The sequence below is a fragment of the Vidua macroura genome, chromosome 8, assembly GCF_024509145.1.
Source record: "Vidua macroura isolate BioBank_ID:100142 chromosome 8, ASM2450914v1, whole genome shotgun sequence".
Lineage (NCBI taxonomy): Eukaryota > Metazoa > Chordata > Aves > Passeriformes > Viduidae > Vidua > Vidua macroura.
This window is the reverse complement of record NC_071578.1, coordinates 4,488,962-4,512,519: the sequence shown is the minus strand read 5'-3', so window position 1 is coordinate 4,512,519 and position 23,558 is coordinate 4,488,962. Positions and strand designations below refer to the sequence as shown.

General features: G+C 44.1%; 1 protein-coding gene across 1 annotated transcript; it reads left to right on the top strand.

Annotated features, from left to right (window-relative positions):
* Nucleotides 1-11,730: 11,730 nt before the first annotated feature.
* Nucleotides 11,731-23,051, top strand: LOC128810489 (deleted in malignant brain tumors 1 protein-like). The gene is made up of 15 exons (XM_053983364.1): nt 11,731-11,778; nt 12,895-12,933; nt 15,582-15,620; nt 15,960-15,977; nt 16,204-16,506; nt 16,868-16,897; nt 17,235-17,282; nt 17,998-18,151; nt 18,282-18,496; nt 19,290-19,322; nt 19,741-19,891; nt 20,242-20,453; nt 20,722-20,894; nt 21,566-21,954; nt 22,663-23,051. The coding sequence occupies exons 1-15, from the start codon at nt 11,742-11,744 to the stop codon at nt 22,946-22,948; spliced, it is 2,127 nt and encodes a 708-aa protein (XP_053839339.1). The 5' UTR covers nt 11,731-11,741; the 3' UTR covers nt 22,949-23,051.
* Nucleotides 23,052-23,558: the final 507 nt, after the last annotated feature.

Sequence of the window (23,558 nt, the reverse complement as noted above, 5' to 3'; positions counted from 1 at the left end):
GAATGACCTTGCAGAAGTGTTTTGTAGCATCTTTGCACTGCAGGTTCATCTTGCTGATGTTGGTTAATGTTCCAGCTCGCTGTTGAAGTGGTGATATGCTTTGCAGTCTGTTTGTGCCCTGTGTAGCACAGAGTGGTAATACACAGCTCTCAGCAAAAATGAGTTTAAAAATCACCTGCCTTCTCTAGTACTCCACCTAACCCAACTAGCAAAAGTTAAACTAAAGCCCCAAAGCCAGGAAATTGTGTTGAAAACCAAAGTTATTTTTCATCTGCCTTTTTATTTCAAAACAAGTGCTTGCACAATTTGCAGAGCTGATTGATTCTCTTTGTTGCTGTTGCTTGTTGTTGTGGTCTCTTAATATGCAAACTCATTAATTTTCTTTGTGTGGGCATTAGGAAAGAAGCAAATGAAATTCTGTAAATGGTTTTCCTGAGTCACTGGGATTAGTGAAATATTTGACCAGAATTCTAGCCCTGAGCTCCATCCAGTGGGATGTGAGATGGTCTCATTGCAGCCATTCACTTTGAAAGTGGTTTTGTGATTTACGTTTTCTTAATTTGTAATTAATTTCTGTGCACTGGATATTGGTAACCACATGAATATCATATGGATGAACATTTAAAATTTACTTTCCTTGTATCCAACCATGCAGCTACCCAGATGGTTTCTTACAATCAAAGTATTGTCCAAATGATTTTTGAATATTTGAAGTAAGATTACTGATGAGTAGAGATGTGGAAGCAAAGTTTTTCTTTAAATACAATTAATTACCATGTATTTTTGATGTATGGGGTTATAGATGGGAATGGTTTCTATACTTTGTTGCTTCAGCAGACAGTTCTTTCTAAAATGCACTTGAAAATACTTTGTACAGAATAACTTTGGCACAGTTTGTTTAAATATCAGTTTCTTGGAAGTTTTATGAAGTGCTGGATGCTATATCAGGGAAATTGGATATTCTGGCTTGATTTTCAGTATTTTGGAGCATCTGAAATGGAAACTGGAGTTGCTGTGTGTGATGCTGAGTACATGGCTACGTGTGCTACATTTGGAGGTAGTTTCGAAATGCAAGTTCACTTATTCCATAAGGGAAAGGTCCTGAGCTATAAAAAATGGTCATGACTAACAATTGTCTGCTTTCTGTGGCTTAGATGCCAAGAAGTAAAATCCTGCCATTTCATTGCCAGAGGACTTTTTTTTTTCTTTCCCTTCCTTACCTAGAACTATTTTGTATTCATGTTGAGGTAGCTGAGGGTATTTTTAAAACCACATCTTTCCAAACTGTGGTGAGAGGGACGTTAGTAAGGCATGATTAGATTATAGAGAGGTTCTTATTGTATGTCAGAAAAGTACTGCAGAACTAACTGTACTGATTATTGATTAAAACTGCAGCTGCAAATACCCAGCAGGTAAATAGAAGTGATGAAGGCAGAAGTCACCAATCCAGAGCAGTGAATGATGAGTGCAGAGAGAATTCAGCTCTGTGTGATGGTAGGTCACTGTGTGAGTCCTTTTCAGGTCCCCTCAACCCCCAAACCCCATCTCTTGTGCAAGATGCTGGCAGGGAAGTCAGAGCTGGACACTCTGGCCTCAGGATTTAAGCCAGTTCAGCCTCTTTGTACCATTCCTCTGTAAATATGCATTAACTTGATCAGTTAAGGATTGTTTATTGCATAAAACTACTGCTAAAACCAGAGCATATGTAAATTGACTAATTGGGCAGAGAAAGTAAAGAAACATCAATTTAACCTATCTACATCTGCTGGGAAGTTTTCCTCCAGTTTTCAGGGTTTTGTTTAGTAGTCATGGTACTGCAGCATCTGTCCCCATAAACTTTCTGAGGAAGTGGGTAATAATTAGCAACTGATTAGAAGGAAAATGAGTCAGAGCTAAAGCATACGAGTCAAATTTACTTAATGTGGTAAAGAATTCAATTTAGGAGCTTGAAAATACTGCATAACATGCTGGAGAAGAAAATTAAATATTTTTTTCTGTTCATTCCTTTTCTGTTCAGTGTTTATGCAGAGACCACAGTGATTTTCACAAAGTTTGCCATGTGGATATTTGAGGGAGATGGACTGTGCTAACAGCAGTGCAGTGTAATCTTCCTTTCCCCTCTGAAATGGAGCTAATGGTGCAGACCAGCCCTCCACAGAGGAAAATACATTTGTGGGGTGTTATTGATTGAGAAAGCTTGAGAAAGTGATTCAGGCTGTGTCCATGCAGTGACTGTAGGATTTGCTGTGTCTGCCTGGACAACCCTTCCCAAAGTCCCTGAAAGCTGAGAGAGGAGCAGCAGCCCTTGGGCCTGACCCCACAGCTGCAGTCCTCAAGGAAAAAAAAGGTATTTTTCATAGAATCAGAGAATAGCTTGGGTTGGAAGGGACCTTAAAGACCATCTAGTCCCAGAGGCTGGGACACCTCCCACTATCCCAGGGTGCTCCAAGCCCCGTCCAACCTGGCTTTGGACACTTCCAGGGATGGGAGAGCCACAGCTTCTGTGGACAACCTGTTCATAAGAACCTGTGGACAGGTAAGTCCACGAGAGGGCGAATTGAAGCTAAAAACTCATCCCCAACCTCTGTGGAAGCTGAGTCTGGACGTTGTCACTGTGATCTGGGGCACTGCCTGCTGGTGCTGTGTGGGGCTGTGCTGAGGGGGTGACCTCCTGCAGGAGGAGGGGGATGCAGGGGGAAAAGAAGATGTCCATGGAAGTCTGAACTTAGTGTCTGCTCAGAAAGAAGTGCTGAAAGCTGTCCTCATAAAAATTTATTCCAGTTTTCCAAGGAGCTGGGCAGTTCTGGCAAGGAAAAAGTAGATTTTGTCTGCATCTCATCTCCAGTAAGTCCATGTCTCTGGCAAGGAAGGAGAGTTGACTGTCTGATTTGGAAAACTAGAATGTTTCAGTATGCTGTGACTGTTTGAAAATTCTTTGCAGTTCTAAGAAAAAAAAATCAACCCACCAACCTGCAAATCAACCAGAAACAGGCAAATATAACAGAAAAGGAGCTCTAGCTGCCACTGTCTGGTGCCAAACAAACCTGTAATAAAATCCAAGTGTAATTAACAGAGGAATAAATGTACATTTCCTCACATCTCAATCAGCATTTGACTTGGAGGTTGGGATCCTGAAAGGAAACCTTCCTTTTGAAGAGGAGCTGGGAAAAGAATGCTTCATTTCACCAGTGTGGTTAGTAGATCAGTACTTTATTCATGTAACAGTGAAGGGTTTACAACCATGAAAATGTTACATTTACATAAGCAGCTATGTAAAGGATAATGATAGACTGAAGCTATGACACACATCTTGGTTTTATTTAGCAGTCTAATAATTTTGCTTTTATTTATCCTCAGCTAAAGTGTTTTAATGTTTGTTTGTTCAATGAAAAAGCACTTCCACAGAGAAGGTAGGGCTGTGCAAAAGGAAAAGCTCCACTGGGCTCAGCTCCAGCCTGTGCAGTGAGCTCCTGCGAGCACTGAGGGACGCTGCAAACCTTTTCAGTCCTGCAAAGGGCTGGCTTTATTGCCTGAAGAACAGACCAGTGGTTTTCTTCCTTTTCAATTAAAAGCCAAAGGTCTCTGCTCAACACTGTCTGCCCAGGAGAAAAAGAAACAAGAGCAAATCCCAACCCACAGATGTTCACAGTGTCACTTGCTTTGGTACCCAAATACTGGACGCTGCAGCTCCACTCTTGGCACAACGCCTCTGAAGACAGAGGACAATTGTCCTCAGTGATTGCTTTATTCTCACTCAGGTTGCATTTTCTATCCTTGTCCTCACTACTGGACACATCTTTTCAGTTGGTCCAGATCCTTTTTTAGGTGCCCAGTCTGGCCACAGGGCATCACTTGCAGCATATGGAGAGAGTAAAGAGACTCAGGAGATAGAGCACTGCATTTATCTGTAACTAGCATGGAGTGATGTTATATAGGATTATATCCATTTTATAGCTCTGGTTTCAGTCTGGGAGGGTTTGAAATTGCAGCCTGAAGACTGAATAAGACATCATGTACTCTCTCATCTTCATCACTGAAGTGCTTCAGACTTGCTTAAACAGAAGTGGTAGAAGCTTTATTCCTAAAATTGAAAGGGTTGATTATTTCATCTTCCCCCGTCTAGATGTCATCATATCCAGGTGTTACCACAGGCAAATCTTTACATAAATTTAATGTAACTTTCATGTGACTATAATATGCTAGTAACCACCTATGTTAATGTAATTGTAAATCGTGCTATTTAGAAACAACCATTATTCATTACATTCAAATATGATAATTGCCTGTGCAAACCCCTTGATCCAAAATGATATACACAAATTATATTACATTAACGATGTTGTTATTACTAAAACCTGAAACTTGTACTCATTACAGGACAAAAAAAATTACAGCAACCTACCAAACATTATCACTTAACAAAATCATTAATATTTTGAACAAAAATGCAGTCTTTCAGATGAGGTTAGCTTCTGAATTTCGGGATGCCCACAATAAAATCTGATCTATGGCAATTCATTTCCTTAAGTCTGTTTTCTTTGCCTGCATTTCTCCTGAGCCACAGGGACTCAGAAGGGTTAACAGAGGATTTCTAAGGTGAGCCCATGTCCAAGAGAAGTGTATTTAGGTTCTCCTATGGAAGTGGGCACTGCTCAGAAAGCCAACAAGACAGACAGTCAGCGCTGAGCTCACAGGAGTGAGACAGCCCTGTGTTTATTATGACAGGAATTTTCCCTTTTTCTGTTGTTTGAGCCATTCTGTGGGATATCCTGAATGGGAATGTGGAAAAGGTGCCCTGTTGTTTCAGGTGCCATTGAAAGTGAAGTAGTTCAGCAGGATGCTGAACAGATGGCTGGTGCACTGAGGAAGGTGGCAGGGCTGGCTGTTGATAAGAAATGTGGTTTTCTGAGAGGATTTTGCCTCCAAGTTTTGCCTGGCACTTCATTATTGTGATGAGCTGCCTGTATGTATTTTATAAAGTGGAGGTTGTAATTCTTGCAATCCGTTTGGGATCTGCTTTAGGGCATTTTCTGTTTCTGGATCAGATCCTTGCCAAACCTCAGCCACAGCAGGGAAATTGTGCTTCCAGGAGAGTCTACTTCAGCAAAGAAATAGAATTGTTTTATTTACAACAATGGCCACAGAAAATTATTTCCAGACACTGGGCAGTGGCTCTGAAGAGCAAAGAATGGGAAATGGCACAGAAACCTAAGGCAGAGAAAAGAGCCTTGATGTGATCCCAAACCTCCTGTGGAAGGGCAGTGCAGGAGTGGAGAGCTGGGGCTGTCTCCATTGGGAGCATCAGTGCCAGGCTGCAGCTGGGGCTCGTTCCTGGTCCCTCAGAGCAGGGACCTGCTTGGATCTCTGAGTGGGAGGCTCCCAGGATACAGCCCTAAATGTCTGATTTTCTGGCATTTGGTGCTGGAAGTCAGTTTTGCCTTCAAATACAACTGCAGAACTGAGTCCTGTGTCTGTGCTGGTCAAACAGCTGCTCCCCTCATGAAGGACATTTTTGTGCTTTCTTTTTTGTATTTTAAAAGACTTTATGGATACAGTCTCTCTCCTTTTTAACACAAATGCCATTGGCTTTGATGTTTTTTAGTCTGGCTGTGGTCTTATTTATTTTGTCAGGGTGGCAGAAGGGTTTGATGCAATTACAGGCCATATTGGGAATAGGAGGCAGCACTGCAAGGTTTATTACCAGCAGTGATCAGCCCAGCTGAATTAATGAAACCATTGTCCTAAATTCAAAACCAGGTGGGATAGATTGTTTAGGAAGCTGGCCAAACTGTATAGACAAAAGTATGTGTTAATAATAAATAGCACTGTTTCTTTATGCAGTGGGTGAGAAACTACGTGGAAAGATTGTCAATATTTGTTTGATAGCAATGTTAAACTTTATTTAATGACAAAAGAAAATGTTTTAGCATTTTGGGGGGTAAAGGAACTCGTGACAGGTTGTGAACATGAACACCAACTTTGGGTCTAGAGCTCTTAGTTACAAGTAAATGTAAATTTTTGAGCTGTGATAGCTGTTAAGAGCTTCTGGTTATCCTTAAGTTTATGGTAATGTTTTGACTCTTCAGTGAAATTTCACGGGATTGTGGTTTAATCGATCATTCCACTAGTTATTTTCCTTTCTTTGTACAGCAAACAATAAAATCTTTCAGACCCACCCTCCTCCTGCAAATCACAGCAGTGCATTTTTCAGTTTCTAATGTTTGTTGGGTAACAGATCAAATTTGTTCAACAAACATAAGGCAAGATCCAAGGGAGATCTGGGATGCATGGAAGCTGAACTGCCCTTCCCTTATCTCTTGCTGGCATCAGTTGCCACACACCTTGGAGGTATTTACATTTAATTACTGAGACTGGGACATTTAGCAACTGTCAGAAAGGTCTGAAATGGTGGCAGATATCAGTGAGTTCCAGATGAGGGTACTTAAGAGAGGAAAGCAGAAGATATTTTCTCTCTGAGCACGGGTGGTTCCCATCTTAAAATGGCTTAAGAGTTATTCTGTTCAGCAAAAAAAAAAGTCCCAGGTCAAATCCATCAATCTCATCCCAGAGAACCAATCCAAACATTTGATTACCAGGGGCCAGGGTGGGAGCGGTCTCTGCTTCTACCTCTGTGGTGCCAGGCACGGAGAATTGCAGGGTAAGGAGCAGCTTTCTGCAATTTTAAAGGTAGTTTGAAAGTGTGGAAACCTCAGTCCTAGTCCCTACTCTAGGTCTCATTATTGTCCCTGTTGCAGTAGCTGTTTATGTAGATCTTGGGTGTTAAGACATCCTAATGACAAGGATATTCTCAAAAATTATATTTTTCATTTATTTTTCCATTGCATTGACCCTTTATCAATCTTCACAGCTGCTGGCCTGTGTGTGTTGGTTTAAGGAGTGGTGACTTTATGTTCATACAAAGGAACTTGCTGTGCTCTGACATGGTGTGTAAAATATTGGGGTATCTGCTACCAGAAAGCAAGCAGGGATCAAAGAGTTCCTGTTCTGCACGATGTCCCCTCACTGTAAGGTCAAAGATTTCTCTTATCTCATATTTGGTAAACAAATTTTGTTGTGTTCAAAGAGGTTGGTGTTCAATAATTGGGGTGAGTTGGAGCCAGTGGAGGTCTGGGAGAGGGAGGAGTGTTGGAAGCAGATGAGGTGCAACCAAGAGCAGCACAAAATGAGACAAGGCACAAGTGTCCTTTCATCTGCCTAGTGCTTTTCCCAAATAATCCCAAATCCTCTCATTTCCTCAGCAGTTCAACATCTCTTCCAAACATGGGAGAGCAACTCAAAAATAGCAGAGCTGGTTAGCTAATAAATGTTTCAGCTGCAATCTTTCACTGACTCAAAGGAACTGTGTCTCAGGCTCTCAGGTTCTTCAAGCTTTAAATAATACATTGGTCCAATTTTCTATGACTTTACTTGAAGCATCTTGTTATGACAAGTCCAGAACATAAATTTTATACACTTTAGTATTTTGGTCAAATGGAATTCTTTGCTGAATTCAACCTGAATTTGTGCTGAGCCTTTTTTCTCCCCATTTTTTAACTCTACTCCTGGCTGGAGGATGGTTACTGCTCTGGAATGTCATAGATCCTAAGTATCACAAGAATAAAATTATTTCCTTATAGAGCTCTTGGCTCTCATGAAGATCAGGCCCCACCTGCTTACCTGGATGCTCTCATCCGTAACTCACCAGGTGCGAGTTGTTTGGACAAACCCTCTCTGCCCTCCTGTGAGCTGCTGCTGTGGATCCAAAGTCATTTCCTCTTGGGGCTGAGGGAGACAGGAGGGGAGCAGAGAGGAGTGGGCTGGGAAAGGAGCAGCAAGCCAGAAGAGAGAGGGTACAAGAGGAACGAAGAGAGGAGACCCCCACAGCCACGTGTCTGTGTGTTTGTCTGCAATGGTGACTTCTCTGTGGGTGCCTTGCAGGCAAAATCTTTAATTGGTTTTGTTCCAGCTGTGCACGGGCTCTCAGACATCCATGGTGAACACAGGCACAGCTGGAAAAGAAGGAGAACAGCAGGAGGACTGAAGGGGTGCAGAGGGAATCTCCAGAGGGTCAGGGGGAGGGCTGTAGGGCTGAGCCAGGCAGCTGGAGATGACAGGGACAGAGCAGAGCCAGCAAGCCTTCTACAGGGAAAGTCAATTTCAGCCTGGTTTCTCTCCTTGCCAGATGCACTACTTTACTTAAGGAACAATTTTGTAACTTAGTGACCAGTGAGAAATGGAACCAAGTGCAGGAGAGGGATGGCAGGAGACCTATCAGGAGGGAGCTGCTGTTCCCACAGCCAGGCACCAAGGCTGTGTCCAGTGTCAGATTAAATAATTTAATCTTCCCCATCCCAATCAAACATAGCTCAATCATAAATCTTGATTTCCTGATGTAATGAAACCATTCCTGCCTTAATTTGCTTTGGTGTCACTTGTGCAAACAAAGCTTTGCACAGAGCTGAAAGGAAAGGGAACAGATGGGGAGAGTGGACAGGGAGTAGGGAACTGTGTGCCAATGGAGGCTATTTCAGCTTGGGATGAGTGATTGGTACCTGCTTTCTGGCCCTTGCCATGCCCTGTGGTAGGGGAGAAGCATCACTGATTCTAGAATAGAAGTTATGGTATCAATTGAATTTGAAGGAGTTAGTGGGAGCTGACTGCTTATAACAATTAATTAAAAAGTGTGAACAACTTGCATCCTTTCTCCTATCCAAAGGACAAGCATTTTCATTGCATAATTGACTTTTAAAGGAAGCATGGATCCAAACTGAAGCTAATGTTTCCACACATTCCCATCAAGTTCCAGCTCTGGTTAAATGAGCCAAGAGTCAAGAAAATCCCCCACTCCATCAGCCATCCCATGGAAGAAAGGTCATTTGGTACAAAAAAACAGGTCAGTACTAGAGCACCATTTTGCTGCTGGCTCTTCTACTCACAGAAAGGGTGATAAAGTTCTGGAATGGCTGCCCAGGGAGGTGGTGGAGTCACCATCCCTGGGTGTGTTTAACAAAGCCTGGATGTGGCACTGGGTGCCAGGGTTGAGTTGAGGTGTTGGGGCTGGGTTGGACTCAATGATCTTGAAGGTCTCTTCCAACCTGGTCATTCTGTGAATTCTGTAAATTCTGTGAATTCTGTGAATTTTTTCCTGCAATGTCAGGGTAGTAACCACTGCAAATGAAATTAAATAGTGGGGATGGTTCAACAGGTGCCAACTGGTGTCTTGACTACTGACCCAGCAACTCTGGTGCTTTGGTGTGCTCCAACCAGCTCTGCAACAGTCCCACCTCAGGGCTTGGCTGAGTTTTATTTAGTTATTAAATTGTATTTAAGAAAGTGCAAAATGTCATGCAGGAAATGAGGATTTGGGGTAGAAAGCATGAGGAACAGTCCTTTGAACACCAAAGTTAGAGGAGATGGAGGAGGAGGAGGTTCTCCTTGTGCCAGACCTGAGATGTCCCTACAATCCACAGAGGCCTCTGTGCTGGAGCAAGAGGACATTTCCTGAAGGAGCTGTGGCCATGGAGAGCTGATGCTGGATTATCCTGTTGGTTTATGCTGAAGGACTGCAGCCCAGGGGAAGGACCCTCAATGGACCACTAAAAAAGGGTGAGGAGGACAGAGCAGCAGTGACAAACTGTCATGGACTCACCACGGCCCCCTGTGCCACCCAGAGAGGTGGACAGGACAGCAGTGAAATGAAGAAGTGACCTTGAGCCTAGCAGAAGAGGGAGTGGAGAACATGTTGTTTCAGTTATATGTGTTTCTCATTATACAAGTCTATTTTAATTGGCAATCAAGTTATTTTTCTATAAGCTGAATCTGTTTTCCATCTGACAGTAAGTGATTTCCCCATCCTTATCTCAACCCATGAACTTCTCCACCTTTTTTTCTCCTCCTGCCCTGCTGAGGAGGAGGAATGAGAGAGGGGCTGGGTGGGTGTCTTGCAGCCAGCCAAAAGCAATCCACCACGCTTTTTTTTTTTTATCTGGGGAACTGAGATGCTGGGCTCCACACAGAGAATGCCAGTCCTGGAGTGGGATGGCCATGCAGTGCTGATTGCCACTGGGATCTGTGTGGACCAGTCACCCTGAGCGCGGGGCTGTCTCACATGTTCTCTTTTTGTGTTCAAATAGTACCAATTTTTGTTGGCTTTTAAATGGTTTTAGTCTGGTTTTATTTCTCTTTCGTTTCTCCAGGTCTGCAACAGCTGCCCCAATGTGTTTACCAAGCCACAACCCTGACTTCCTCCAGTCCCTCCAAAAGACCACTTCCTCCACCTGCCTTGCAAAGCCATGAGAATAAAGGTCTCCCCGTGTTTACAGAGTCAACAAACTGTTTGCATGTCTAACAAACTAATCCCTTCATTTCTGCCCCCATTCTCACAATGGAGTTTGTGCCTCCTTTCTCTTTTAGATCGTCCTTTGGCTCTCCTGTGCTGCGTGAAGTTGAGTTTGGTCATTGGCTGTCCAAGACTGTTGCATTGCATGGTTCAGGAGGCACAAGAAACGTGTTCTTGTGACATTGGCTGAGTTTTTGAGAAGTAATTTGTTTGCCAGTCAGTAATAAATCCAAAACTAATAGCAGGAACAATGTGGCTGTCAAATTTTTATCTACTAGAAGTTTTTGCACATTCTCTCTAGAAAAGAAAATGCAGAATTCTGAGTTACACAACTTACTAACACCCTGAGACTTTTTAAAGATTGATTGAACTTTGAATATAACCCTACTTTGAACTGAGACTTGGACCAGGGGCTCTTCCAGGCTAAATAGTTCTGTGTTCTTTAATGAGGACTTGGATCCACTGAAACTTCATCATGACCTGAGATACTTTCTCTTTGTAAAAATCCATTGTAAGTTCCATCTGATGCCCTTACTTTTCTATTACCTTAAATCTGTTATAAATCTCAGGGCACAACTGTGTCAAGAGTTCTGCCACGTTCTTAAGAGCTTCAGGAATAGAGAATTTGGGATGAATTTTCACTTATTTTCTATATTTGCCCCTATTGCCAGACTTAGAGCCCTTGTTCTCTGGAAAGGTTTTGTGCAGTTTAACAATGATCAGTGTATGACCACTTGACTTGGGTTTGTGTCAAAAGGCAAAAGATTACTTTTGATTAACTTCCGGAGCTTAAGTGTCCTGACTCTTGCTGCCCTGGTGAGGACAGAGCACACTGATGATGATGAACAGGGGGAGAAGAGAAAAAGAAGAATGTAATCACTTTTACTGCATGTTTTTGTGACATCTCTTGGGACAGAGTACAAAGGGTTTCCATAAGCCCTTGGGTTGTTTCCCACTGTAGTCCCACCCTTCCACGTGTTCAGTCACTAAAAAAAAAAAAGCACATATTGCACCAGCCTAAGAAGCAGCTTTGGCTCAGATACAGCTCAAACCCAAGAAAGGGACAAGTTACATAAGTGACAGCAAGAGAACTCCACAGCCAAAGAGGGATGGGGTAGAAAAACAGCAGCTACTGCAACCATTTCTGATCTCTGTTTTCCCTGAATCAGATATCAGGTATTGTCCTCCTGTAGAACCAGGAAGCTGCAAATATTGATTTACAAATCAAACATGTGGCCTTGAAAGTCGGGGAAGTGAGAGCAATGGGGAATGTGGTATTGAGCTACAGAAACAAGAGATTGGGCTGCTGAGCTGCACCCTTTGGTGACTCTGCCTATAAATTCTGGTGTCCTCCTGCATCAGGAGCTCCAAGGAGATGGCTGCCACCAGGATCTTGTCTTGGATGGTGATGATAATTCTTCACATTCAGGTGGATGCAGGTAAAGAGCCTCACTTCTGATCACCTTTATAGCTTTATTTCACCTTGGGCTAACGTTGGGATTTAATGGTAAAAGAAGATTTATCAGCATGGCTCAGCTCTTTTGAAAACCATGAGCAGGTCAAACCTATGAGCTGAAGAAATCAATGTCATCAAAACTGCTTAATGAATTTAATTTTTTTCCCATCATTTTTTGTAAAGAGCTTAGTAAAGGAAATTAAAATGAATATACTGCAAAGCCAATTATAACATTTTCCAATCCTTTATATTGGGATAATGGAGTTAAAGACTAATAAGTATTTTCTGGACTAAATACATACTTATTTTAAAGGGGATGAGGTGTACAAACTGTGGGGTTTGTATTTGATTAGATTATAATGGAAATTACTGCAATTTTTTATTAGTTTGATTTCCCACAGGCTAATTCCTGTTAGGAGTGTAATTTAATTTGGTTACAGAGTCAATGGTCTGCCCAGCCAATTCCATCCCTTTGTGGACCAATACAAATATTGGTGGGTCTGATGGGGAGGGGGGATATTTCAAACAGGGTGAAATAGGCTTTTTATATTCCAAATATACTTTCCCCTTTTCCAGGTGAGACTTCCCTGACTGAGCAGGGTGCCAGCCTGGTGCTGGGAGAGACAAAACCTTCCTTTTTAAGCAGCTGCTGCCGCGTCCTGTATGCAGGGATGGAAAAACATCAGAAGAGTTGCCACAGCTGCTGTCTTTCCACCCTTTCCTCTTTCAGGTGTAAAAAGCCATCCAGCCGCACAGAGTTGTGAATATCCAAGTGGTGAACAGGTTTCCCCTTGGATTATGGGGGATTCTTTCTGCTCCCTGTCCCTTCTTCCAGCTCAGGGGGCTGGGTGACCTGAGAAATCTGGTCCCACTTCAAGGCGCTCTCTGGGCCAGTCGCAGGTTTTGGTGGGCTCACAAAGAGTGTTGATGGTTACTGGAAAAAAATACTGCTGAGATTGACTGAAATAGACAGAAATCTCCTGGATCTCAAGTTTGTTGGCTGCAAATTGCTAGAGACTGAAACAGGGTTTGAGGAAGATTCATGTTAAATTTGCCTTGTTGACCTTCACATATGCTATCTTATCTTTTTCTTCTCTAGAAACAGCAAGACCCCCAATAACTCTTGACTCCACGACTAGTAAGTAGAGTTTATCAGATTGTTACTTTCTCTAATAGTGATAGATTTATGTTTTTGAGATAGCATTTATTGTTGGGAAGAAATTAGTATGATTAAAAAGCTCACATTTTCTTTAGGGTGGGGATGGGGATATATACATGAGAAGTAAATGATCTGGGATGGAGGAATTTGGGGATGGCTTTGCCCTCCAGCAACCAGCCTCCTTGCTAGAATGAAAAAGATCTTCTGTCACTTGTGCCCTTCAGTGGGATCTTGACTCATTTCCTCTTTCAGGTGTAAAGTTCTGGAATGAACTTGACTTGAACTAATGAACTAAAAGCAAAAACCTGCTTTCCCTTTCCATGCTCACACACACACCCCCTCACACACAGCAGAAAGAAATAACATTCAGGGCTGTGTCCAGACTCGGGTTTTTAATGCCCCCATTATTTGCTCTCTCCATAAATATTTGAGGTGCAATTAGTGATACTGAAAACTAAGCTGGGATGTTGATGTTCAGCTGGAAAAGACTGAGTTGCTGTTTAACCCTTTCATTACCATCCAGTTAATTTAGATTTAAAGCCTTGCATGTATGAGGAGCAGCATGGTGGGATGTGTTGGAAAGTCTCCTAATATCTGAATAAATGACACTTGCGCCTGTCAGGATCCTCTGCATCCAGAAATCACTTCAAACACATAGACTGTGAGTTTGAGAGCCAATGTCACAGGTCTTATCCAACATGATATTAGTGAGGGCATATTCCCACCTCTCAGGCTGTCCACAAAATAGGATTTTTATCCCCAACAGTAACTGGAGCTAATCCACTCCCTTGCAAATCCCCTGACACCCCTTTGCCAGTCCCACCAGGGGATCCCGTGCATGCAAACTTCTTGTCCTCATTACTTAATTCATGTAATGTTCCTTCAACATGTTTTTTTCTTGTTTTTGTTTCTTCTGTTAACACTGGCATATTCTCCAACAAAAATGCCTCTAACAGATAACTTTAAAGTTACATAAAAATGTACATTGTTTATAGGATTGGCCTTGCTAAGTATTCTCTTCCAGGGTGATGAACACTCTCCTACTCCAGTGGTAGCCAACATACCAGGGTAGTCAGTGTCCTTCAGACCGGGGTCCCAGATGCTGAATGCACCCGTGTAGAATCCACATGGCAGCACATATATGCACTTAAAACACAGCATATAATTGAATATTTGTAGCTCCTCTCAGAGAAAGAATGAGAGTCATCACTGCAATGAACAGCTCAGTTAAATCACTGCTTGGGTTAAAAGCTTAGGGTAGTAAAGCCAGGTCAAAAGTGGAGGCTGTGTAAATGCAGTGATTTCTGAATATCTCTGAAATCCCAGAGCAAAGTCATCCACGACAAATTTGGGCTGAATACAGGTTTGTAGACTGCTTTTCAGTCACCTGTGTAGGGACAGAGAAGCACTCACATGAAATGCCGTTTTTAATTCTGATTATAGGTTTGGTGCTGTTACCCGATCCAAAAACGCCGGGAAAGAGATCACCTTTCTCCGCGTGCCAGAGCCCTGTCCTGCGGGACACCTCTGATCTCTTAGTGCCACCTGGAGGCTTTCCATCAGCCCTAGCAGGGAAAACCTTCTTTGAGCCAGTTAGTGAAACCAGCTGCGTGGTGTTGATGGAATCAGTGGTGTTGGAGGTGGAAGGGAATGAGAGTAGCTTAGACGTGGTGGGAATGTCAGCAGATCCTGGGACAGGGAGCTTTTGGAGACTCCCTTTTTACCTGCAGCTGTGCCCGATGAAGATAATGAGATGTGCAGCCTCCCTTGTCACTGGCCTTGTTCTGACCACCTCCCCAGATATTTTATGTCATCTTCATTTCTGTTGAGGTTTTCGTTGCTCGATTTGGAGAAAGAGGTAGTTTTTCACAGCCTATTGACGTATCAGTAGCAGAGCCATCAGCTCCCGATCAGCTCAGCTGAAACCAGCTGGATAGAATCAAATTGCTCCATCTGAAAAAGACCTTTAAGATCATCAGTTCAACCATTAATCCAGCAGCCCCACACATTTACATGTCTACATGTCTAAATGTGCCACATTTACATATCTTTTAAATCCCTTCAAGGGATGGTGACTCCCTGGGCAGCCTGTTCCTTCCAGGGAGAGATTTCCTCCAGTCTGACTTGAGGCTATGTCTTATTATAGGGGAGAAGGGACTGACCCCCACCTGGCTACAGCCTCCTTTCAGTGTAGCTGTAGGGAGCAATAAGGTTCCCCCTGAGCCTTCTTTCCTCCAGGATGAGTCCCCCCAGCTCCCTTGAGTGGATCCCATCCAGCCGCACAGAGTTGTGAATATCCAAGTGGTGAACAAGTTTCCCCTTGGATTATGGGGGATTCTTTCTGCTCCCTGTCCCTTCTTCCAGCTCAGGGGGCTGGGTGACCTGAGAAATCTGGTCCCACTTCAAGGCACTCTCTGGGCCAGTCGCAGGTTTTGGTGGGCTCACAAAGAGTGTTGATGGTTACTGGAAAAAAATACTGCTGAGATTGACTGAAATAGACAGAAATCTCCTGGATCTCAAGTTTGTTGGCTGCAAATTGCTAGAGACTGAAACAGGGTTTGAGGAAGTTCATGTTAAATTTGCCTTGTTGACCTTCACATATGCTATCTTATCTTTTTCTTCTCTAGAAACAGCAAGACCCCCAATAACTCCTGACTCCACGACTAGTAAGTAGAGTTTATCAGATTGTTACTTTCTCTAATAGTGATAGATTTATGTTTTTGAGATAGCATTTATTGTTGGGAAGAAATTAGTATAATTAAAAAGCTCACATTTTCTTTAGGGTGGGGATGGGGATATATACATGAGAAGTAAATGATCTGGGATGGAGGAATTTGGGGATGGCTTTGCCCTCCAGCAACCAGCCTTGCTAGAATGAAAAAGATCTGTCACTTGTGCCCTTCAGTGGGATCTTGACTCACTGGAGGAATTGACAGCTCCCAAAGAATTTATCCTAATTCTCTTGCTCTCTGTGTGTTTTTTTCCCTGCTTGTTCTCCTCCACAGTTCCAATCATAGATGATGGTGAGTCTGTCTGCCAGGGTTCTCGTCATGGCCCTGGGCACAGGGATGCGACGTGCCTGCCCTGGCTGCCCCAACCTCTCCATCCTACAGTGTGGGAGCTGAGAAGGGGCTCTCAGCCCTGGGCTGCGCTGCAGGTGGATGCAGCCATGCCCAGAGAGGGTGTGGGACGCCATTCCCCGGACCCAGAGCACCACTGGCTTGACCAAGGGGTTTGTGTCTCTCAAAGATCTGCATCTGAGGCTGAACAATGGGCCCAACTGGTGTGCAGGCAATGTGGAGATCTACTACTTCGGAGCCTGGGAGAAGGTGTGTGGCTCCCTGTGGGACATGCAGGACGCCACGGTGGTGTGCAGGCAGCTGGGATGTGGCTTCCCCCTCGCAGTCATGTACTCCTTCCCTCCGAGCAACTCGTACCCGTACATGATTACTGAGGTGAACTGTACGGGCAATGAGAACTACGTGTGGCAGTGCCCCTACAAATACAAGTACAGTGCCTGTTACCATGGACCTGCTTCTGTCGTATGCTCAGGTGGGTGTCTGTGTTTTGGTGGCATTTTCCTGAAGAAAATCAGTCCGGATTGAGGTGGGATGAAGGCTGCCCTGCCCTCGCTCCATGCTCAGCAGGGCAGCAGCAGGTCGTGGGTCCACGTGCTTGATGCCGAAGGGGGGTGTTTCAGAGGGAGCATCAATCTCATGTTTGCAGACTGTACCTGGGAAATCTGGGGTTTGGGCATCACTCCTGCACAGAGCAGGGTGTGAGGAGAGGGATGGTTTTTAGTCAGGCCATCCTCCCCGTGGGTCCCTCCATAACTTTCCATGAAATTAAATACATGGTCCAAGGGGAGACAATCAGTCCTAGTGCCTCATATCCTCTGATTTTCTCCTTCCAGACTCGGGAATAACAGTGACTCCAGCAACAGGTAACAAGAAATTTCTGTTTATATATCAGTTTTACAGACCCTGGCTAATGTCCCTAACATTGAGGGAGACGTGGGATTGCTTGGGATCATTTGGGATTGAGCAGCCACTTCTTCTGTGGGAGAGGTTTGGCACCGGTCTTCATGTTGCTGCAGTGGGGATGCCCTTGAGCAAGTGCTGGCACTGCAGCCATCTCAGTCCTGCCACATTGCAGTGCTGACTGTGGGCTTTGGTTTTCATTGGGGCTCAGCGGGGTTCCCGTTGGAGAGGGGGGACTCCCAGCAGGATGATCCTCTTAGGTAAAACACTGCTTGCTCATCTGCTGCTCTCTCCCTGCAGCGCCTGCTGTCTCCAGATTGATGCCCGCCAGGCTGCGGACTACAACAGGTATGTCCAGAGGAGCTATGGGGCTGCACTAGCTTCTGCCCTCAGTTAAGCTTCACAGAATCACAGGATGATGAGGTTGGAAGGGATCTCTGGAGTACATCTGGTCCTACCTCCTGGCTAAAAGCAGGATCAGCCAGAGCTGGCTTCCCAAATCCATATCCAGAGGGCTTTTGGCTATTTGCCACCTCTGCGGGCAACCTGTGTCTGTGCTCAGTCACCCTTGCAGAGAATAAGTATCTCCTGATGTTCAGAGGAAATCCCCTGTGCTTCAGTTTGTGTCCATGGTCTCTTGTCCCCTCACTGGGCACCACTGGAAAGAGCCTGGAGAGGGTTGACTCCCAGCAGGTCGTATCTCTTAGGAAAAATGCTGGGAGTGAATCCTGCTGATTTCTCCCTGCAGCACCAGGTGCCTCCAGCTCAACTTCCCCTCTGTCATGGACCACGTTTAGTTCCACAGGAGTTAGGGGGTCTGGTTATTTCCTTCCCCGGGTGGACAGCCAAACCCATGGATCTGGGTTATTGTATGAGCTGAGCACAACCCGTGCTCTGGGCTGGGGGGATGCAGGGATGATGTTTTCGGGTGCCTGGCAGGGAGGGTCTCTATGGGGCTGTGGCAGAGCCTCCTTGGCGGGGCCGTGCCCACTAAGAATCTGACGGATTCTGGCGATGGGATAAGATCTCTTTACCCATGCCTGGGCTCTGCTCTTTTCCTCAGAGAACCCCTCCTGCGGTGGCTTACTTCAGGGATTGTCTGGCACCATCCAGAGCCCGGGATACCCCAGCTCCTACCCCGACAACTCCTACTGCGTGTGGCGCATCCGGCTGCGGGACCCGGCCCGCAGGATCCAGCTCCAGTTCACGGATGTGGAGTGAGTCCAGCCGGGCTCTGGGGGCGGCTTCGTCCCCACAGCCTCTGCCCGAGCACTGGGGCGAGGTGGGAATGGGGCCGGGTTGCCGGGCCCTGCAGCTGTGGTCAGACAGATCCTCCTCTCCCTGCAGGCTGGAAGGCAGCACCTGCTCCTACGATGCCATCGAGGTGTTCGACGGAGGGTCCCTCCAGAGCAGGCGCCTCGGCCTCGTTTGCCACGACGACAATCGTGTCTTCAACTCATCGGGGAACCAGCTCACCGTCCTGTTCCACAGTGATGGCAGCGTCACCAGGAGAGGCTTCCACGCCTACTACTCATCATTTCTTGCCTTCAATACCACCGTGGGTAAGGCTAGAGCCGTCCTTTACTCCTCGCCAGGGCAGGAGCTCAAACTCAATCACAAAGAGCTTCTGGCGGCTCTCAACCCCTTGTGGGCATCCAGACCTTCTGGCCCCACTTAGAGGCATCCTGGCTCAAGGGCATTCTTCAGGATAGGATGGCCATGAAGCTGCTCCCAGACACTGTTTCTTTGCCAGGTGGGCAGGAATGGGACTCTCTCCACCTCCCCCAGTGCTGCCACTGAGCTATCATCAATTTTCCTGGCCTGTGCTGTAGGCAGAGGATTTGCTCAGCCCTGGCACACTCATTGCCGCAGAGGCCAAAGGCTACTTTTTGTTTTTCCAAAATAAAGGGAGCTGATGCGCTCAGCCACAGTGCAGAGAACTCCTTTTGGCAGCTGAGGAGCTGTGGAGCAGCAAGGCTGGCTGCTGCTCTGTCTGCAGTGCCAGGCTCCCTCTGAATGGCAGCAGCACCATCTGCCTGACCGTCCTCCCTCCCGTTTGGTGTCACCAGCAAACATGCTGAGGGTCTACTCTGTCCCACCCTGCTGACCATTAACAAAAGAGGTCATGGCCCTGCTGATGGGAGCTGTTCCACGTGCAGAAGACCAGCTGCACCCTGGGCTGGTGGGTGGAGGGGGAGGTGCAGCCACACAGGGACCTGCCGTGGGTCCAGGTAGTGATTGTGGGTCTGGTGTTTCAGTGTCCCTTCAGGAGCCCTTCTGGGGAGAGGTGACCCCCAGAGGGCTGTTTCTCTTATTTAAAATGCTGAGTGTTCACCTGCTGCTCTCTCCCTACAGCTCCCGATACTTCCACTCTGTCACCAGCCTCAGGTAGGTTTGGAGGACTTGGGTAAGTTTATGAACTGGATATTTATCAGCATTCTTTTTTGAAACAAAATTATTTGATTTTTTTTTTTCCTCTTCCCTTTGGTCATTAGCAATTGTAATAGGGGGCTCCCCTTTCAAGGAACAGCTGACCTCCATAATTCCAGCCTCAAAACTGTCTAGTTCTGTGTAAAATATTTGTGTCCTGCTAGTGCAGGTACTGCAGATCAGCATTATAAAATCTATTCAGTGTGGTTATCATCTCCTAACCTGCATTCAGATGTATATGAACCTGATGGAGAGGCTACTGAAGCTGATAAAAGTCACTATCTCTACATTTACACATAAACTTCACATAGACATACTCCAAACACAACCCTAAAGGTGCATACATATCTTTTTCTTCTTGTATTTTTCTCTGCAGAAGATTATTCTTGTGGTGGTTTGCTCTCCTCTTCATCTGGTACCTTACAGAGCCCATTTTACCCCAGAAATTATCCAAACAATGCCAACTGCGTGTGGGAAATACAAGTAAAAAGCAATTTCCGTGTCATACTTCAATTTACAGATATTCAGTAAGTAAGAATTCATTACTTGGGAAGATGAACATATGGGACTGACATCTTGGACTTACTAAGCAAAAGCCTACTTGATTTCAAGGATCTTTATCAAAGCTTTTAGTCCATCTGGAGTGGGAAGATGTGTTCATTTTTGCTTATTTAGTCAAAAACGTGCCTGACATCTACTGAGACAGGAATTGGAGGCTGTAGATTCTGTTCCAAAGATTTGACAGTCATATCAATCAAATGTATTCTTCTGCCAAACACAAAGAGATAATCTGACTGAAAAACCAAACCAACAAGCAAACAGAAACCAAAGAACATAAAAACGAAGCATTAAGCTAAATAGTTACGTTGCTTCCCAGGATGGAAGGTGGCAGATGCCTCTCTGACTACGTGGAAATCTATGATGGGCCCCCGCACACCTCTCCTCTCCTTGGGAAGATTTGTTCTGGTTATTACCCCACGTACACATCGTCCTCAAACCTGCTGAGCGTCCGCTTTCACAGCGACTCCCGACACACATACAGGGGGTTTCAGGCCAACTATCATTCCACTCCAGCTGATGACAGCACCAGTAAGTTCATCTTTAAAGCAGAAACATGCTTTTCAATTATTTTCTAGTTCACGGATTGTTTATCTTGTTAGTGTTTTGAATGAGATCTGTAAAATTTCAATTAGATCTGTAGCGTTTTCATGGAGATTCAAGTCCATGGTTTGGATTCTGAACTCCTTCTGCCATATCAACTGCTCCTGTAAAAGATAATGTTTACTCAATCCACTGCTTACAACCTTTTTTGGTCATTTCACTGAGCTTGTAACATATTTTCTCTGCCATCCACTAGCACTGCTGTGTTTGCCAGACTACATGCACGTGGTTGTGAGCAGATACTTCCTTCAGTCCCACGGCTACTCTGCTTGGAACCTCACCCTGAACGACCCCTTTTGCACACCCAACATCACATCAAATTCTGTGTCATTTGACATTCCATACACTCGCTGTGGCACTGTCAGAGAGGTAGGACTGAACATTTCAACAAAGTGGGCAAATAAAGGGAGGATATAAAATTTCAAACAGAATATTTTGCTTTGAAAACCAGCACAAATTGAAAGGCACTTGGGATCTGCAGGGACTGGAAGTGGCCTGGTGATTATGGGTTGTCTCCCTCTCTGCTGAAGGATAAGGTTTATTTGCACTTGCATTTCCTGCCTCTGCTAACAGAACATTCCCTTACAGCCCGTTATCCATCTCCGAAGGAATAACCTGTGGGAGGATACAAATACTTGGCATTTTCAAGGTCCCAGGCTGAGTGTGATAGCTACAAAGGTTTCAAAGCTTTCACTAAACATGGCTAATAATGTCGTAGTCAGATTTCAGCTTAAATAATGTACCGGATCTGAACCTTCACGTATTTAATGTTGTACAGGTTGTATTTAATTCTGTTACATCTGCATTTATTGTGAGTAGTTTTCTAGGCCAAAACTGTGGGCGCTGAATATCACATGAAGATTACAGATTCTTATCTTGAGAACAGAAATTACTAGATTCAGACTTTTCCACATCAGACTTTCTGGGAAACAATGTTTTTACAGTGCACATTGCTGTAAGGGTACAGCAAAGTTCAGACTGTATAATTGGGTACCTGGCTATATGAATTAATTCTGCATTTTATTTTATGTGCCAAACAGGGAAACAGCAACACAATCAGCTATTCCAACATTATTAGAGGATCCTCTTCTGGTACATTAATCACAAGAAATAGAAATCTTCTCTTGCATGTCAACTGCAAGATGCTCCAGAACACGTGGGCAAAAGCGATGTACGTCGCGGACGGCAACTTTGAAGTCAACGAAACTCAGTATGAGAGATACGATGTAAACCTCACATTTTATGACTCTTCAAGCTTCTCACGGCCAGTGTATGACTCACCCTACCATGTTGGCATCAACCAGAATTTGTTCCTGGAAGCTTCCCTGCACAGCTCTGACCCATTGCTGGAGTTATTCCTGGACACTTGTGTGGCATCTCCCACCCGCCACAATTTTACAACAAGAACCTATCCTATAATCAAGAATGGGTGAGTTCTTATGAATTACAATTAGAGATACAGCTGCCTTCAAACTCTTTTATCTCTTATTAATTTTTTTTTTAAATTTAATGGAATATTGTGAATATAGCACACAATAATGACAGCTTCTAATCAATTAATGGACAAGAGTATTCAGGGTTTACTGGGAAAAGGGAGATGGATTGACCCAAAATATAACACACACCACAGCTTAAAATAACTAGTAGACTAAATGACTATGGCCAGTTCATGATGGATTATTATTAGTAGTAGTATTAGTAATATTAACAATATTATTAATAATTAATAATATTATTATAAAATAATAATATTGCAATATTAATTTATAACATTCTAATATTATTATAATATTATAAAATATAAAACATAATAATAATAATAATAATAATAATAATAATAATAATAATAATAATAATAATAATAGTAATAATAATGTTGTGATAGCAAAATACCTCAGGTAAGGTTAATTTACCTTCACAGAACCATACAAACACCACATATCAGACACAGGACAGGCTGGGGAAAGGCAATGTGGTGCAATTCTGCCAAAGAAAGGCATTTTGGTTTTCCCACTTGCAGTTTTCTGAACTGTTTTCATTATGTTTAAAAATGGCTTCTCATGTCGTGTGTTTTATTGCCTGTAAATGACTGACTGCAGTGTGTATTCATGAGAGGGGTTTTTTTGTTCCTTTTTAGGTGTGTCAAAGATCCCACCTATGCTGCTTATTACTCACCTCAGAGAAACATCGTCCGGTTTAAATTCAATGCCTTCCAGTTCATTCGGAGCAATCCAGAGGTTTACCTGCAGTGTGAGCTGGTGGTGTGCAGGGTCTATGACTATTCTTCCAGATGCCACCAAGGCTGTCTTCAAAGGTCCAAGAGAGAGGCAAGCTCTGACCTAGAAAGTGTGATTGTTGTTGCTGGCCCAATACAGCTTTGGGAACCTGGTTCTGAGATTACGAAGGAACTTGGATCTGAGTAAAAGTGTCTCCTTTGACAGATGGCATCTTTAAATGCCAGTTGAATTCTGGAAGAAACTATGCTGCTAGATTGCCAGAAGCTCTAGAATAAATATTAGGAATGTGCTTACTGACTCATGCCTGTTAATCCCACTTCACGTCAGTCTTCCCCATATAACAAAAATGCTACCTCAACAGTTCTATGGGGAGTGAAATTTGTGATCTTTAAGCTTTTTGATCATTGTTTGCTTTCTTATTGGTAAAACTGAAATGTTGAAATTGCAGTTCAGGTTCTATAAACAAGTTCTATTAATACACACCTGAGTCTGGATGTATTAGAGTGCACGAAATCTGTTAATCTAGAATCATATTTTCCAGCATTTTTTATGTTTTGGACATAACACAATGAGGGATAAAGCATGACCAGGTCTTTTAGTCTCTCCCAGAGCTGAATTCTTTTTTGTCATCCAGGAAAACCTGAATGTTTCCTGTGCATAGTTTTATTTTTGCTGTCAGCCCCTGGCAGTTCATAGAATCACAGAATATGGAAGGGATCCACAGGGATCATTGAGTCCAGCTCCTGTTCCTGCACCGACACCCCAACAATCCCACCCTGGCACTGCTGTCCAAACT

Bases quoted from the DNA above. Each gene is read 5' to 3' on its own strand.
- LOC128810489 (XM_053983364.1), top strand. From the start codon at position 11,742: ATGGTGATGATAATTCTTCACATTCAGGTGGATGCAG. The intron at 17,283-17,997 runs GTATGTCCAGAG...TCTTTTCCTCAG, and splicing joins CAGGCTGCGGACTACAACAG to AGAACCCCTCCTGCGGTGGC. The intron at 19,323-19,740 runs GTAGGTTTGGAG...TTTTCTCTGCAG, and splicing joins CACTCTGTCACCAGCCTCAG to AAGATTATTCTTGTGGTGGT.